Source organism: Rutidosis leptorrhynchoides, chromosome 4 (assembly GCF_046630445.1).
Source record: "Rutidosis leptorrhynchoides isolate AG116_Rl617_1_P2 chromosome 4, CSIRO_AGI_Rlap_v1, whole genome shotgun sequence".
NCBI classification, from domain to species: Eukaryota; Viridiplantae; Streptophyta; class Magnoliopsida; order Asterales; family Asteraceae; genus Rutidosis; species Rutidosis leptorrhynchoides.
Window position 1 is genome coordinate 630,300,661 of NC_092336.1, and position 18,623 is coordinate 630,319,283.

The 18,623-nt window shown below is 32.4% G+C and overlaps 1 protein-coding gene and 1 pseudogene across 1 annotated transcript; both read left to right on the forward strand.

The window, feature by feature from the left end:
- Positions 1-2,578: 2,578 nt before the first annotated feature.
- LOC139846335 (U6 spliceosomal RNA) lies at positions 2,579-2,674 on the forward strand (annotated as a pseudogene).
- Positions 2,675-13,126: 10,452 nt separating this feature from the next.
- On the forward strand, positions 13,127-18,380 carry LOC139904220 (phospholipase D alpha 1-like). The gene is made up of 3 exons (XM_071886152.1): positions 13,127-13,596; positions 15,582-17,475; positions 17,763-18,380. The coding sequence occupies exons 1-3, from the start codon at positions 13,516-13,518 to the stop codon at positions 18,194-18,196; spliced, it is 2,409 nt and encodes an 802-aa protein (XP_071742253.1). The 5' UTR covers positions 13,127-13,515; the 3' UTR covers positions 18,197-18,380.
- Positions 18,381-18,623: the final 243 nt, after the last annotated feature.

The following is an 18,623-nucleotide window of genomic DNA, read 5'->3' on the forward strand; positions in this document are numbered from 1 at the left end:
TGAAAAACACGTCTAAATAGACTTTTTAGATTCTAAGGTTTATATTTTAGGGCTTAGGGTTTAGAGTTTTTAGGGTTTAGGTTAGGGTTTAGATTTAGGGTGTAAGATTTAGAGTTTTGGGTTTAGATTTAGGGTTTAGGTTAGGGTTTAGATTTAGGGTTTAGGGTTTAGATTTTAAGATTTAGAGTTTAGGCTTAGGGTTTAGATTCTAGGTTGTATGATTTTGGGTTTAGATTTAGGGTTATTGTAAGGTGTAGGGTTTATGTTTAGGGTTTAGATTCTAGGGTTTAAGGTTTATATTTTAGGGCTTAAGGTTTAGGGTTTAGGGTTAGACTTTAGAGTTATGAGGGTTTAGGGTTTAGATTTAGGGTGTAGGGTTTAGAGTTTAAGTTTAGGGTTTTGGGTTTAGATTTAGGGTTTAGGTTAGAGTTTAGGGTTTAGATTCTAGGGTGTAGGGTTTTGGGTTTAGATTTAGGGTTTAGGGTTTAGGGTTTAGAATTATGGTGTATGGTTTAAAGTTTAGGTTTAGAGTTTTGAATTTAGATTTAGGGTTTAGCTTTAGGGTTTAAATTTTAGGGTTTAGAGTTTAGGTTTAGGTTTTTGGGTTTAGATTTAGGGTTTAAGATTAGATTCTAGGGTTTAGATTTTGGGGCTTAGGGTTTATAGTTAGGGTTTAGATTTAGTTTTTAATTCAAAAGATTTAGAAGAGTTTAGGGTTTAAGGTGTAGGGTTTAAATTTTAGGGTGTAAGGTTTAGATTTTATGATTTAAGTTATAGAGTTTAAGGTTTAGGTTAGGGTTACCTAATAGTATCATACGAGATCTGTAATCTGTATAAAATGATGTATTTTTAATATCATTTTAAGGTATGATTTAACTAATCTTAAATCATCTTGAATATTTAATGGGTTTTAAAAAGTAATGTAACCAGTACATGTAACCTACAGTTTGTGTTTGGTTCTACCTTCTAGCTTTTGCACAATAATTTTATCATCTGAACATTACCACGAGCAATTAACTTAGTAGTCATGATGGCGCGTTGAATGTGACTAATATATGATTCACGTTAATTGTATTCAATATGAGCTATTGGGTTTTGTCGACGCTTATCGTCGTGTAAAAAATTATACAGTAATTCATAACAAATAGCTCTGTCTCTACACCTACATTATTTCAAACATCACAAATTATTTGATGCACATAATTAAATTTAGTTACTTGTATTAAAAGAAGCATTGAGTTGGTGGATTGATACATGACAGGAGTTTTGAATGAAACGAATTCATTAACCAATTTATGATCCGCTTCCGATCCAAGAACTTGTTCAAGTTTGATGTTGTATAAACTCAACATCTTCCAAATACAATATAATATGATATTAATAAATGATTTCAACTTTCAAAAATCCCGCGAAATCGCGGGTCTTTAACTAGTATATTATAAAATTGGGCCCTTACAAAAATCGGGCCTCGAATCGTTGTTCACTTTGTTCCGGCTTAGGGTCGGCCATGTTTGACAGCCTCACTTATTCTTAATTATCGTATAAACTGCCTAACTTATTCTTGATTTATGGCTTTACCTCATCATTGATGGAATTGTCGTAGCATCAGACGATAACCATAGTAATGACAATGTTTCAATGTCACATTAACTTTTGAACGCGTAGCTTGATAATAAGGTGATCATTAGGTGTTTAGTGATGGCCTGTGCCACCAGTTAACCCAACAAGCAACTAGCCCATCAACCATTTAGTGATAATGGTCAATCATTTTAATGACACTAGTTTAATTACTTAGTGACACCAATCCACTTCTTCTTCGGCTCTGTATATCCAACAGCCCACCAAGTCACCATACTATATTTATAAGGCCAACCTAGTCCAGTAACCATTTGGAATAATGGTCCAGTAACTAGAAATGGTGATTTTCCCTTTGACTTTTAAGTTTATTTTTTATTTTTATCAATAATCTTAATTAATTTTAACTTTTTAATTTTCATACTTACTAGATTCGATTTTTGGAGCAACCCAGATGCTCACCTTTTTTAATATGTCGTTTTACACTATTTAGTATGTTAGGTTTGTTAATTTTCGTTTAAGGATTATAGTTTATATAATATATTATTGATTTTTATATATTTATAAATTGTAAATTAGTATTACATTTACTATTAAACGTTAGACTTCTTGGTGTTGTAGAAAGAGAAGCACATGCTAATGTTATGATGAAACAATTACGATTCTATCTAACGAAACAAATATAGTAAGAGACATTTGTTTTAAAGAATAACTTAATTTTCAGATGTTTGGAGTTAATCATAGTTTATCCATTGTAATTTTATAACTAGATATATTCGGTATTATTTTGTTAGTAATACATTATTCTATTTAATATCATGTGTTAGTAATGTTCAAAGAAGACATACACGCTATCATCTAGTTAGACACACACTGGTCTAAAGGAAAAAATAATCAATCTTGAATTATTGGTTTTTTTTTTTTTTTTTTTTTTTTTGCACACTAGCAGAAAAATGTTAATGAAATTATATGTTGATTACATAAAATTAATGAAATTATATGTTTTCCCTTTGGGTACATCCGATAAAATTGAAACGTTACAGAGAATATTAGCATGACCCCTCCACAAGGATGACACGCACAAATCGAAAAATGGTCCAAAAAAATTGGAACGATACAAAGAAGATTTGCATGCCCCTTGTGCAAGGATGACCATTGAGCTTGTAGCTCAACGGTACCCGAGCCCGCATGTTTATGGACCCTACTGAGTGTGGCTAAGTTTGCAAATATACACGGCGCAGGTTCGATTCCTTCGAGGGTCAAATGTATGGTACTCTTTACATCTACCCGGAACAAAAACTGGCATGATATGCGTCTATCGGGTATGGTGGCATAGGTTGCGAGTCAACACAAGACTTCTGTGTCCCTGCTGATCTATACGTTTGCAAATATGTTGATTGCATAAGATGTGTTACATATTGGATGTAGTGCTACTCTATTAGAAATGGGTAGTGATAAATCTATTTTGATTTTTAGTAAATCCACTATATTTATGCATTAATCAGTTTTACGTACAACTAGTTAATGCATAAATATAGTGGATATATCAAAAATCAAAGTGGAAATACCAAACCCCCGAAAAAATAGGCCTGGTGTGTTAATAGATTAAGGCCATACTTTGCATACGAGTACTTATTATCGAAGGCCCGGTAGGGCATAGGCCCACTTTTGTTTAACTCAGCATGTAGTATATCAAATTAATAAGAAAATGATGCGTAAATTGGTTACGATTTACGGGGTATCTGATAATATAATAAATCAATATAATATAGAATACGCATTTTGAAATTACTGTGTCGAGATATGGTACAATCACATAATTTTTATTGATAGGTTAACATGATCTATGAAGTAAAGGAAAATATGTGATCAGGTGAAGAAAAAATCTCATGCATTAAAACGTATAAACAAAAAATGATTTTTCTTTTTTTATGTTACTCGGTGAGGTCTACTAGTATTACTAAAACACATGCGACTTAATTGGTTATTGTGCGACTTAATTCGCATAAAATGTATGCATCTTTTCCCGAGACCCTAATTGATTACCTTTTCCCTACTCACTTTAAAATATGTAAGCCTTTAAAATTGCATTACGGGTGCCATTTTACTACAAGTATAAAAGTGAAAATTGTATTTCATTGAGTTGCCGGGTGCGATTTTACAAGTATAAAAGTGAAAATTGTATCCCTTTGAGTTGCGGGCCGTTGAGATTTTGAATCAACTAAATATGAATCCGTATGAAAGATATATGATTAAAACAGTGATAACTTGCAAATTCTGCGAGCTTCCACCATTTTTGTCATATCTCTTACATACGGACTACGATTTAATTGATTCCAAAGTCTAAATGTTCGTAACTCAGAGTACTACAAATCCAAGTACTCACCTAAATTTTTTGGGTGGCTATAGCCCTCCTTTGTCCATTAAGTGTTTCGCCCCTATATATGTATGTATGTATGTATGTATGTATGTATGTATGTATGTATGTATGTTTGTGTGTGTGTTTTGAGTGTGAATAAAAAATTAAAACTAGGAATGTGGGACCAAAGACGAGTCACATTTGGTGGCATAATGTCACCATTCGTGACATGCACCAAAAGTGAAGTGGCTCAAACGTGAGTGCGTGTGTCAAAATGTGAGAATTGTGGTCGAGCAATTTTGGATCTGGAGCATTAGGGGTGTCACATTTGGCGACAGGATGTTACCAAATGCGACATTCTGGCTTGTCCAGTAAGTTGTAGCAATTAGTTAATTATTTTCTACTCTCTTTAAATTAAATCTTTGGCCTCTTGCAATCATTAACCCCTACGAAAATTATCAATAAACTCTCTTTGTTTGGTCGTGGATTAAACCAATAGAAATATTGGATATAACCACGTTATATTCCCGTGTTCTTTACGTTTCTTGCACATTATTTCGTCATTGTCTTTGTGTGTGCTTGTGATTTATCCGTTTATTACTCGATGGGTGATAACTATGGTTCTCAGTTTCTTGTTAGGGCTCGCTATAACTCCAACAATATATATATATATATATATATATATATATATATATATATATATATATATATATATATATATATATATATATATATATATATATTCTTTTATTGATAAAAAAACATAAATGTAAAATTTACTCATATTTTACCAATGTGTTGTCAAATACACACTAGTAAAACACTTAACAAATAGACACACAAATCGTGGGAAACCATAACCCGATCATCATAGCAACAAGCAAGTTCCACAAGTTCATTCCACAGAGAGCGCGTTTTAAATCGGATTATCAAAAACTAATAATTATCCTAAGAAAGAGGGTTGTAGTGATTTTAGGTTTTAAACTAAACTTATAATTAGCAAAGTAAAATAAGTGAGAGATAACAATTAACTAAAACGTGTTCACTTGTTTGACCCACTCTAAGTATTGGATTGCCCTTTTACCACTTTGTTGCACAATGATGTTGAACTATTATAAGTCTGGTGTCACCACTAAACCTTGATCAATGAAGGTTATGAACTCACGTAAATTCCTTAAATGAGCAAGTCATGTTGAGAAATCGTTAAGACCTTGACCTTGGATTGAACTCACGTAAAACCCTTTAATCATGACAATCACTTGAAATGACTAACACTCCCATAATTTTGACTAAAAGCCCTTTAAACACCAACCAATTTAAAGAAACAATCACTTGAAATCTCTAACTTGGTTGTCTAGATCACTTATTAGTGTTGAAGTATAAACTGAATCCCAGTTCAAATCACTAAGCAATGGTTAACAATTTATATAATCAAAGAAAGCTTGAAACTCATATAGTAGTGGATTACCAATCAAGCTTAGCAATAATACTCACTATTTCATTCAAACATCAATTATCATAAAATTTGGGCAAATCCATACGATAGAGGTTCACAAACAAGTAAACACTAAGGATCTAGCCAAGCATGGCTAGAATAACACAAAACAAACTAGGAATTAAGCAAACAATCAACATTATTACAAATTAGGTAAGATTGTACATAAAATGGAATTGAAACAACTAGAAATTAAATGATGTAGAAGATGAAGATCTTCACAAAACTAAGTGAATCCTTGAGCTACCTATTAAATTGCACCTCAAATCATTGATCTATGATGAAGATGATGATTTCTGGATGAAATTCGAGATGTAAAATCTGCAGCTCTCCCATCAAAACCTTATTTCTTTCATTTTATAGTGGACAAAAATTTGAATGCAATCAACGATGGTGCGACGCATTTGATAGTAAATACACCGCATTTTCTGCTTTTGAAGTGGTGCGCCGCATCCCTTTCGAGATGCGCCACATTATGCGTGGAGAAGGTGTGCCGGCATTAAAGAACTAGTGCGCCGCATTTTCATAAGATCAAATTCACTGCCGACAAGAGGGTCAAGCGAACACTACGGGTGCGACACATATCCCCTTTTGGTGCGCCGCAAATTTTTTTGTTTGGTCACTAGGTGAGCCGCATATTTTGACTGGTGCTCCGCATTTACTTGTTTTACTGCACTATTTCCGTGTTTTGCACTTTAGCTCACTTTAAAGCTAAATCTTGGTCAATTTTGCATAAATATGAAGGATTCACCTTGAAACAACTTGAAATGTCCCTTTCATATCGATTATAAACGTTCCATATTAATTGATTTCGTTGCGAGGTTTTGACCTCTATATGAGACGTTTTTCAAAGACTGCATTCGATTTTTAAACAAACCATAACCTTTATTTTATCAATAAAGGTTTAAAAATATTACGACAATTATCAAATAATGATAATCTAAAATATAGCATTTTCACACGATTATTACATAATGGTTTACAATAATATTACACATCAATTTAAATCTTCGAATACAGTTTTTAAACATTATTATACAAGCATGCTGACTCCAACTCTTGTCCATAAATTAGCATGCAACAGCGGAAGCTCTTAATAATCACCTGAGAATAAACATGCTTTAAACATCAACAAAAATGTTGGTGAGTTATAGGTTTAACCTATATATATCAAATCGTAATAATAGACCACAAGATTTCATCTTTCAATAACATACAATCTGTATAAAAATCATTCATATGTTGAACACCTGGTAATCGACATTAACAAAATGCATATAGAATATCCCCAAAACAGAAATCCATCTGTATTAATAACTCAAAGTACTAAAGCATACCATTTTCCAGTATGAGGGGAGTTAGTGCCCGTAGATCTACCTTTAGGATTCGCGTCAATTAGGGTGTCTGTTCCCTAATTCTTAGGCTACCAAGCTAAAAGGGTGATATTCGGTATTCATAATCCAACATAGAATGTAATTTCAAGTACTTGTGTCTATTTTATAAAACATTTACAAAACTGCATGTATCCTCATCCCCAAAATATTAGATTTAAAAGTGGGACTATAACTCACTTTCACAGATTTTTTACTTTGCCGGAAATAAGACTTGGCCACTGGTCGATTCACGAACCTATAACAAATATGTACATATGTATCAAAGTATGATCAAAATATAATTACAACATTTTTTTTTACGTTTTAATGATTTGAGTTATATATAATATTTTGGAATCAACCTCAACCCTGTATAGCTAACTCCAACATTACTGCATATAGAGTGTCTATGGTTGTTCCGAAATATATATATAGATGGGTCGATATGATATGTCAAAACATTGTATTCGTGTCTATGGTATCCCAAGATTACATAATATATGTTAGAATACATGTATAATACAATATAAGTTAGTTAAGTTATGATTTGTATAAATTTGTTACAAATTTCACGTAGCTACAACAAGCAAAATTATCCAATCTTGTTTTACCCATAACTTCTTCGTTTTAAATCCGTTTTGAATGATTCAAGTTTCTATGGTTTCATATTGAACTTAAGTTTATGAATCTAAATAGAAAAAGTATAAGTTTATAGTCGAAAATACAGGTTACAAGTTGTTTTTGTAAAGGTAGTCATTTCTGTCGAAAGAACGACGTCTAGATGACCATTTTGGAAAAACATACTTCCACTTTGAGTTTAACCATGATTTTTGGATATAGTTTCATGTTCATAAGAAAAATCATTTTCCCAGAATAATAGCTTTTAAATCAAAGTTTATCATAGTTTTTAATTATCCAAACCAAAACAGCCCCCGGTTTTACTACAACGGCGTATATCCGGTTTTACGGTGTTCTTCGTGTTTTCAAGTTTTAAATCATTAAGTTAGCATATCATATAGATATAGAACATGTGTCTAGTTGATTTTAAAAGTCAAGTTAAAAGGATTAACTTTTGTTTGCGAACAAGTTTAGAATATACTAAACTATGTTCTAGTGATTACAAGTTTAAATCTTCGAATAAGATAGTTATATATATATGAATCGAATGATGTTATGAACATCATTACTACCTCAAGTTTAGTAGGTAAACCTACTGAAAGTGACAAGAAATGATCTAGCTTCAAAGGATCTTAGATGGCTTGAAAGTTCTTGAAGTAGGATCATGACACAAAAGCAAGTTCAAGTAAGATTTTTACTCGAATTAAGATAGTTTATAGTTATAGAAATCGAATCAAAGTTTGAATATGAATATTACCTTGAATAAGAAAGATAACCTACTGTAAATAACAAAGGTTTCTTGATCTTAGATGATTACTTGGAATGGATTAGAAAGCTTGGAAGTAAACTAGTAAACTTGAAAGGATTTTTGAAGTGTTCTTGAAGTGTTCTTCCTATGATGATTATAACTTGATTCTTGAAGAAATTTTTGATGAAGATGATGATTAGTTTACTAAAAAAATTCGTTCATAAGTGTGTGTAGGTGTTGAGAGAGAATTAGAAAGAGAATTGGAAGTGAAATGGATTGATTGGTGAGTAGTGAATGATGAGTGGTGAGTGGGATTAAAATGAGTTCTAGTTAGTTGACTAGTTCATGGTAGAAGTTAAATTTGATTAGTCATGCATGACATAATCAAGAGTGGAATCCCATGCTAGTTCCTATTGGTATATACTCATATTAAGTACGTCTAGAAGCTGTGTATAATACGGATACGAATACTGAATGACTACGAGTAGAATTGTTGATGAAAATGAATGGAAATGTAATTGTAAGCATTTTTGCTAAGTAGAATTACTTTGATATGTGTCTTGAAGTCTTTCAAAAGTGTACTAATACATCTTAATACACTACATGTATATTCATTTTAACTGAGTCGTTAAGTCATCGTTAGTCCTTACATGTAAGTGTTGTTTTTGAAAGCTTTAAGCTAACGATCTCATTTAATGTTGTTGAAAGCTTTAAATCAAATTTTAACACATTTTTAATAAAGCGATATTAACCCAAACAAAAAAAAATTTCGAGCTGACCTGGCAGCTCGATCCCAGCCAGGGGCTCTGCCCCTTGGACCCCGCCAGGGGTTGCCACCCCTTGGACCCCGCTATCAGGGGTGCTGCCCCCGAACCCCCGTCATAATCAAGATAAGTTCAAAGAAGTGTGCTCTCCACACTTCCCCAACTTGTTCGATATTTATCAAGGTTATTTTGATTAACAAATTAATCCCATTACACTTAAATCATATTGGTGACTCAAATCACCAACAATGAATATATCATAATATGATACATATGCATTTAGTAAGGCGTTGCTATAACGATAATCGTTATATATATCGTTTCGAGTTTCATAATTCAATAGTCTCATTTTATGTATGTAACTCATTGTTAATATACCTAGTAAGATACTTACTTTTCATAGTATCATGTTAGCTATATACATATCCATATATATATCATCATATAGTTTTTACAAGTTTTAACGTTCGTGAATCGCCGGTCAACTTGGGTGGTCAATTGTCTACATGAAACCTATTTCAATTAATCAAGTCTTAACAAGTTTGATTGCTTAACATGTTGGAAACATTTAATCATGTAAATATCAACTTCATTTAATATATATAAATATGGAAAAGTTCGGGTCACTACACAACTTTTGATCAATAAATCACCATCTAGGCTCAACAATCACAATAAAACGAACCAAAATAGGAGGATATTGCTAGGTAAAACACGTGTGGATTAAGCAATATCATTTACTATTCGTATTAACAACTGATTAGAATAAAATAATCCTTCAATATTTTATGTATAATAAAACCTACTAGTAATAAATTACACGATTTTCATTGTTCAATAAAATATTAGATTGGGTCTGATTTTGAGATCTATCGTTGCCATTTACCGTTGTCTTTTTACCACCCGTCAAAATACTTATTATAAACCGATAAACGCACTGGACTATACTAATATAACCCTAGTCTAACAACAGAGTCGGTGGCAGGTTGATATTGCTAAAAACGAACACATATTTAGAAGCAATGTTTATCCGAAAAATAGGTTTTTAAATGTAATAATTGTATTATTTTCTACTTGTAATCGTGTAAATAAATAAAAGAAGACGGAGTGCGAAAAAAAAGATTTAATCAAGAAAGACGTCAAAACAATTAATGTACAAATTATCATCCAAAAGGTACAAGTTAATGATGCGTTATGTTAATAATTGAAGAGTGCAAGTAACCATGCACAAAGTACAAGTTCAAAAATATTGGTATAACCACCTTGCATCTGTGAAATGAATGATGGTATGATCACATTTAATTTCTTGAGTAAATTAAGGAAGGTGTTTGCAAATTTTACGGACTAAATATTTGAAGAAGTTGCGGTATAAAAGAAGGAAGCAACAGAAAAAAGAAAAGACATACACACACTCTGTGTTCTTATTTCAATATTTATTTTATTTCCAAGTTAATTTAGTAGTTTGGTACTGTAATCAAGTATTGTACGGGTATTTTATTTCAAGTTTCAACCGTTTGAAGATAATGAAAGTGAATATGTTTGTATGTTGTATCTATTTTATTATTTATATGTCTCGTAGCTAAATTTAGACTATGTTTATCTAGTCTAAATAATCGTAATGTTTGACTAAAAATAACAATTTGGGTTAATTAAATTTATACTTCTATTTTATGTTTACATAAAAGAACGATTCTTGTAAAACTGGAATATTAATTATTAATGGAGTATGTATTTGTTTAATAGAATGGCAATTCATTAATTTAATACATATATTTACAATTGAAAATATATATAAATAGCCACATACGTTTGATCGAACACGGTGAACGGGTTGTTTATATATATTAATAATTGTGCGCTTATTCGAATACGGGAGCAAATTAATTTTAAATAAACTAAGTTGATACAGTGGTGGATTATATACAGTGAAAACTGGTGTGATTGTTGACAGAAGTGAAAACTGCGTCATAGTGTAAATCATTATTTATAGAAGTATTTAATTATAGTCGTTAAGACCTCGGCGTCAAGGATACTTGCGTTGGGTAGTTTTGACTATATTTCCGTGCTAGAGAACTCTAGGTGGAGTCTTTAAATATTTCTGGTATAAAGAAAATTAACCCCTTATTTAAAAAGAAAAAATCAAACATTACGTGCTATAATGACTAGATAAACATAGCCCTTTTATTATATTTATATCTCTTCAATATTAATATCGTTTTTATTTACTAGTTTCATATCTGAAAACTAAATCGATAAACCGGTCATCAAACGGTAAAACCCCCTAAACTAATCAGTAACTTAGTAATTAACTATTAAGATTAATCATAAAAATCTAATTTGACACCTAACGAGTCCTTGGAACGATATCCCGGAATTTACACTCGCTATATTACTATATAATAGGTATACTTGCCTATTGTGTTTTAGTGTAAATTTAAGTATTTTTTCGTAATAATTAGTGTGAAAATAATAACCGTTTCATATACCCTCTATAACACATCACGAGTCTATGTGGAAGTCCGTGGAGTGACGTGACACCACTAGTTAGAAATTTTTCATTACATAATACTCTTCAAATTGTATAGGACACCACTAAATTTAACTATCGGACTCCATATATTTTTTGAATTTGTGGTTTTTCTTAGATAAATAACTACTAAAGTTTTTTTTTTTTAATGGCAATATCGACATCGAATGCTCTCATTTGTCACTCACATACGCATTAGGAGGAAACTCAATTCATGACGATGTTGCCAGTACCATCGAAGGTTGGAAAAACCCCCCGAGAGACCTTCCCAAATCGCATTAATGTTGACAGTACCATCAAAGGTTGAAAACTCATTGCTTGGAGTAAAATCGAACCTGGATACTACATGACCCCTTATAATTTTTAAATTTGTACTTTTTTTAAGTAAACAACTACTAAAATAACATTTAAATTTAATTATTACTGGGAAAATAATTATGGTATTAGCAAAAAAAAAAAAAAAAAAAAAAATTTAAATCGAGGAGTAGTCACTTAAGAGAGGGGTCTAACATGAAAAAGAAAAACAACTAAAATATAATTTAACACAAGGCATACCACGTAGGGATGACAATGAATCGGATATGGATCGGGTGAGGCCGTATCCATATCCATATCCATTTAGTTTTTGATCATCCATATCCATATCCATATCCGTTTAATTTCAGTTTATCCATCCATATCCATATCCAATGGATTAAGCGGGTTAATGGATATCCATTGGATATTCAAAAAATGTTATAATAATTCTCAATATGTGATTAAAATAACACGTAATATAACAAAAATATATACAATGTGACATAATTAAAATCTATCAATGATAACGAGTGTTATTTGTCGAAGATATAACACAATTTGTTTAACTTATAATCAAACATAGACTATGACAAATTAAATGTGTAATTTTTATGTATATTTGATTATATATACGTGTTTTATTGTTATATTTCATGGTTAATTCATTATATAATTTCAAGAAACATATAAGTGTAATTGTAAATGCATTTAAAATACTAAATATGTTTGCATATATCTATATTTAAGTATTTATATGTATTTATGGTATATATGGATATATCTATGGATGAAAATTTTTCATCCATATCCATATCCGTATTCATTTAGGTTCATCCATATCCGTATCCATATCCATTTGTATCATCCATATCCATTATGTATCGGGTGGATCGGATGGATATCCATTGAATCGGGTGACCATTGTCATACCACTACCACGTAACAACATAGTCTAAACTGCCCAAGAATTTATTAGGATGTGTCATTATATACGCCAAATATGTATATTTATTTTAAATAGAGTAGTTAGTAGTATTATCATGGTCTATAACTTATAGAACGGGTTTGATGTAGACCATTAGTAGCTTGACATCGACCCACAAACTTGACATCGACCCGACACTTATTGTCCATGTTTAGATCATAATACGTGGTGCAAAATAGTGTGTACTCCATATTTATAATCATGATTATTTGATATTTTAATTACACGTAATTGACAAATGTATTAGGAATCAGATTATTATTCGATCATTTTCAACCATTTTCCTGATAATCTTAAGTTGTGCTATTAGTGAGGTTGAACTCGAGAACTTTAGTGATGATATTAGATTTTTAATCACTATGATATATTGTGATAGTTCAAAAATAATGTTATATATTAAGTATTTCATTATTTTATTAATATGAAAAAATATTGAGATTGATTGATTTTCGTACACCTAATACTTAATGTAGTTTGTTTCACATAATTTTCGAAGGATTAGAAAAAGTAGGGAGGGAGAGTTGAATGTCAATTGTCAAACAAATGGGGTTTGCTTATTGATCATTGCTCACCTAATACACACTTCCTATTGTCCTGTTTTTAATTCTTCTTCTTCTTCGCTGGCTTTCAACTTGCCATTTTTCTTATAACTAACCAATCTTCTTAATTCCTCTCTTTTTCTTTATATGGTACGTCATAATCCACAAAATCAACTTTTATTTCGATCTCGATCTCTTTTTGTTCGAGAGATTTTAAGTTAAGGCATTTGGAGACATGGCTCAAATATTGCTGCACGGAACACTTCATGCAACAATCTATGAAGTAGACAAACTCAAGTCCAATTTAATTCATAAGGTTACTACTCTCTCTTTTCTCATGATCATATTTTAGTCAATTCACACTGACACACATATGTATATATGTGAATTTTGGATCATCTTGAAGGAGTTCTTGAATTAATCTTAATGTTACATAGTTTGTTACCTATCATTAAATCTATGAATGTTGTAGATGGTTAAAAACAGGGGTCAAGTTAGAATAACTTCAATTTGGCTAAATTGGTAGTTTATCATATGATTATCATTATAGACTTTAGGTTATAACTACAGGCATCTACAGTGTGCTTTATTAGATTTGAATGTTAAATAGGATCAGGTCTTAATAACAACCAAAACATGTATTTTTAAGAACAACCTTTGTAACATTTGTAAATTAGTTTAATGGAGTGGTTATTGAAATAGTTTGTAACATTAGGTTTTAAGTAGGGTAATATTGAATCAAGTTAGTCATTATCTGGTTATGTTTTTTTTTTTTTTTTAATAATAATCTAATCTAATTTAATTTATAAAGTCAAGTGGTTTCGTGTCTATTTAGCCGTAAAAAAAAAAAAAGTGGTTTCGTGTCTAAGAAACTAATTTGATTAAATTTGTTTGACTTCTTAATTTCCATTACTCTTAAGTAAACGGATGAGTTTTCTGTTTAGGTTTCGAGTAGGACAAGGTTTTCTCTACAAATATATACAATTTAATTTAATTGGGTTATCTCGTAATCTTTTTAGACAATATTCCTAATCACTTCAAGATTTGCTACTGATATCATGTTTAAAAACTCAAAAATATTTTTACTAAATGTCTTATTTCAATCATGTCACTCAAAAATATTTACATGAGAGTACATTACACGAAACCAAAACTAAAGAATAATTCCCCATTACACTTCTATATTATTTTATTAATATTATTACTCGTATTAATTATCACAGTAATAATTTGGTTTGTGGATTTCAACGCATCAAAGGATCATTTGCATCACATTTTCAGATTAAATGTTATATGAAATTTGTCAAGTAATTGAAGTGTTTTTTTCTTATCTTTTTCAAAGATTAAATTTGCACAAGTAGATCGACTTTATTGGTGTTTATATAAAAGTAAGAATTTTTTTATCTTGTTATTTTTAATTCTCATAAGAAAAAAGAATAAGAATGATGATTTATTCTCAAACATTAACCAAGCAACATCAATACAATGATAATAGATTTTAGTATTCCATTATATTTCTATTGCCTTTCCTATTCCTATTTCCCCATTCGAATCAAGCACACCTTAAATTAAAAACGACAAAGCCTAAAATACTAACTAAAAGAATCTACAACTACAACAACTCTAAAACAAAAGTGAAAACGTGAAATTGACCTCCAATTCTCCAAAACAAGAACTAAGTAACAAAACGAAATTCTGAAAGAGATCCGGAGTCACTTTTGCTTGACGAACCGACCACGTCTTTGAACATATTCATAAACTTATCAAACTTTTCCACGGTCGCACTAACATTCCTGGCTTATTAAAGACAATTATTTTAGACTATAAACATTAGTTATTTGGGTAATTTATATCTTTCTTTATAGATTAGCCGCCTCAGTGGCTCACCATGCTGCATCCATGTTCTAAACACTCAACAACCACTTTTTGTAAATTAAAAAAATATACTCCGTAGTTTACTTTACAAGAGTTAGGTGAGTATTTAATTGAACGTGTATATGTTTGTCCATATATATGCTTTTTAAACTTGTATTCAGATTTATTTTGCTATTATAAGCTAGTACACAACTTTGAATAAGATTTTTAAAGGACTTTACTTTATATTCCGTTTATTTACAATTATTTACAATTCATTTTCTTTGTATATTTTTGATATTTGAAGATTTATAATTCACATATTTTTATAATCTTATATGGTAAAATACCCGCGAATGTGCGGGTTATGTACTATTATTGTGCCTTTGAATATAAAAACTGCTCAATAAACAATTTATAACTAACTTCCCTATACATGTTTTGTAGATCGTGGACGGACTAGAACACGCTGTGGGACTAAAGAAAAATGCTGTAAGCCTTTACGCAACCATAGACTTAGAAAAGGCTCGAGTCGGCCGAACCCGAATGCTTGAACATGACACAAACCCAAGATGGTACGAGTCATTCCACATCTATTGTGCCCACATGGCCTCCAACCTCATTTTCACCGTTAAAGAAGATGACCCAATAGGCGCCACCACACTTGGTCGTGCCTCAATCCCCGTTACCAAACTTCTAAACCAAGAAGTTTTCGATGAATGGGTCGAACTAGTCGATGACCGTGGTAAACATGTTCATGGGCACGCGAAAATTCACATTAAGGTACAATTTTTCGAAGTTACACGAGAATGTCAATGGTCTAAAGGTATACAAAGCCCAAAATTTCCCGGTGTGCCATTTACGTTTTTTCCACAACGAAACGGGTGTAAGGTTACGCTTTATCAAGACTCGCATTTGCCCGATAACTTCACCCCGAAAATACCCTTAACGGGTGGGAAACTTTATGAGCCACATCGGTGTTGGGAGGATATATTTGATGCGATTTCGAATGCTAAACATTTGATTTACATAACGGGTTGGTCGATTTATACTGAAATTACTTTGATTCGAGATCTGAGAAGGTCAAAGCCCGGTGGGGATATGACATTAGGAGAGTTGCTTAAGAAAAAGGCTAGTGAAGGTGTACGGGTTTTGATGTTGGTTTGGGATGATCGGACTTCGGGCGATTTGTTTAAAAACGGGTTCATGGCGACCCATGACGAGGACACGGGACAGTACTTCAAGGGCTCGGAAGTAAATTGCGTCCTGTGTCCTCGTAATCCTGATGACGGAAGAAGTTTAGTCCAAAACATCGAGATTTCGGTGATGTTAACTCATCACCAAAAAGTTGTGGTTGTCGATAGCGGGTTACCTAATGGCAACTACGAGAAAAGACGAATCGTGAGCTTTATAGGCGGAATCGATCTTTGTGACGGACGATACGACACCCCGTTTCACTCGCTTTTTCGAACTCTTGATTCAGTCCATCATGACGACTTCCACCAACCGAACTTCCCCAATGCATCGATAAAGAAAGGTGGGCCTCGAGAGCCATGGCACGACATCCATTGCAAGCTCGAAGGCCCAATCGCATGGGATGTGTTATACAATTTCGAGCAACGATGGTTGAAACAAGGAGGGAAGGATCTACTCAATGACGTTAGGGATCTTGATCGAATCATCATCCCTCCTTCGCCCGTGATGCTTCCGAATGATCACGAATCTTGGAATGTTCAGTTATTCCGCTCAATAGACGGTGGGGCTGCGTTCGGGTTTCCAGACAAACCTGAAGATGCAGCCCGTGCTGGTCTAATAAGCGGAAAAGACAACATTATCGACCGAAGTATTCAAGATGGGTACATAAACGCAATACGTAGAGCTAAGAACTTCATCTACATCGAAAACCAATACTTTTTAGGAAGCTCGTTCGGGTGGAACTCAAACGACATCAAAGATGAAGACGTAAAAGCTTTACATCTAATCCCGAAAGAGCTTTCGCTTAAAATCGTGAGCAAGATCGAAGCAGGGGAGGATTTTCGGGTTTATGTTGTGATACCAATGTGGCCCGAGGGCGAGCCCGAAAGCGCATCGGTACAAGCTATATTGAATTGGCAACATAGGACTATGCAAATGATGTATACGGATATTGTTCATGCTTTGAAAGCAAAACATATTGTGGCTAACCCAAAAGACTATTTGACATTCTTTTGTTTGGGGAATAGGGAAGTGAAGAAGGATGGTGAGTATATACCATCAGAAAAAGTTGAAGAAGGTAGCAATTATAGTCGAGCTCAAGAAGCTCGAAGATTTATGATTTATGTTCATGCCAAAATGATGATCGGTAAGCTTTTAATCCTTTATATGTACGGATTCAACAATTAAAACTGTTAAATCCACCTAACTATTTTAACGAAATCAACCATTATAATTATAATTTATTTATAAAATTCGGTTTTCTAGAAGAAAAAATATTTGTTAAGTACACCTAACTATTTATTTTATTGGATATACAGTACAACATATTAATGTTAATTTATCTAGGTTTATCAATTTGAATGTTGAATTTATCAGTGTCATTTCTTATCGATAGATACATGTTTTAATAAAAAATTATCGATGATTTTGTAGTTGATGACGAATATATGATAATTGGATCCGCCAACATCAACCAAAGATCAATGGACGGGGCTCGAGATTCTGAGATAGCAATGGGGGCGTTTCAACCATGCCATCTAACGAAAAGACAACCGGCAAGGGGCCAAGTTCACGGGTTCAGGATGTCGTTATGGTACGAGCACTTGGGCCTTCTCGATGATTGTTTATCGAGTCCCGAGAGTTTGGCTTGTATTCAAAAGGTGAATAAGATATCATTGAAGTATTGGGATCTTTTTTGTTCCGAGAAACTTGACCATGATCTGCCTGGACACTTGCTTAGTTACCCGATTGGGGTCACAGCCGATGGAGAGGTAACCGAGGTACCGGGGTGCACATACTTCCCGGACACCAATGCTCGGGTTCTTGGTACCTTAGCAGCTTACTTGCCTCCAATGCTAACTACTTGAATATATGGTTATGATTTGTGAGTTTGGCTTCTACTTGTATTTTGTGTGATGAAAACAAAAATTCATTTTCTATTGGGATTTTTTCATTTTTCTTTAACTTTATACTATTTTTTTTTTAGTACTTAAATATATGGTTATGATATGTAAGTTTATACTATTTAATGTTACAAGTCAAAATAACGATAGATGATTGAAGTTTCAGTTGGATTTCATAAATATATATTGTGTTTGTTCTTCCTTAATTGGTTATGCACTAAGCTAGAACGTTGAATGAAATTGTCTAAATCTTACTTAATTTTAAAATTTGTGGCAAATTATAAAGTACTTTGTAGCAAGCTATTAAATATAAACGCTTAAAACAAAAATTGAACTTCGGACATGTTTAAAACTCATAGAAATTTGATTATATCATTTTCATGGCGTCTCA

Coding starts and splice junctions, on each gene's coding strand:
- LOC139904220 (XM_071886152.1), top strand. CDS start 13,516: ATGGCTCAAATATTGCTGCACGGAACACTTCATGCAACAATCTATGAA. Junction 13,597..15,581: donor AGTCCAATTTAATTCATAAG/GTTACTACTCTC, acceptor CATGTTTTGTAG/ATCGTGGACGGACTAGAACA. Junction 17,476..17,762: donor TCATGCCAAAATGATGATCG/GTAAGCTTTTAA, acceptor ATGATTTTGTAG/TTGATGACGAATATATGATA.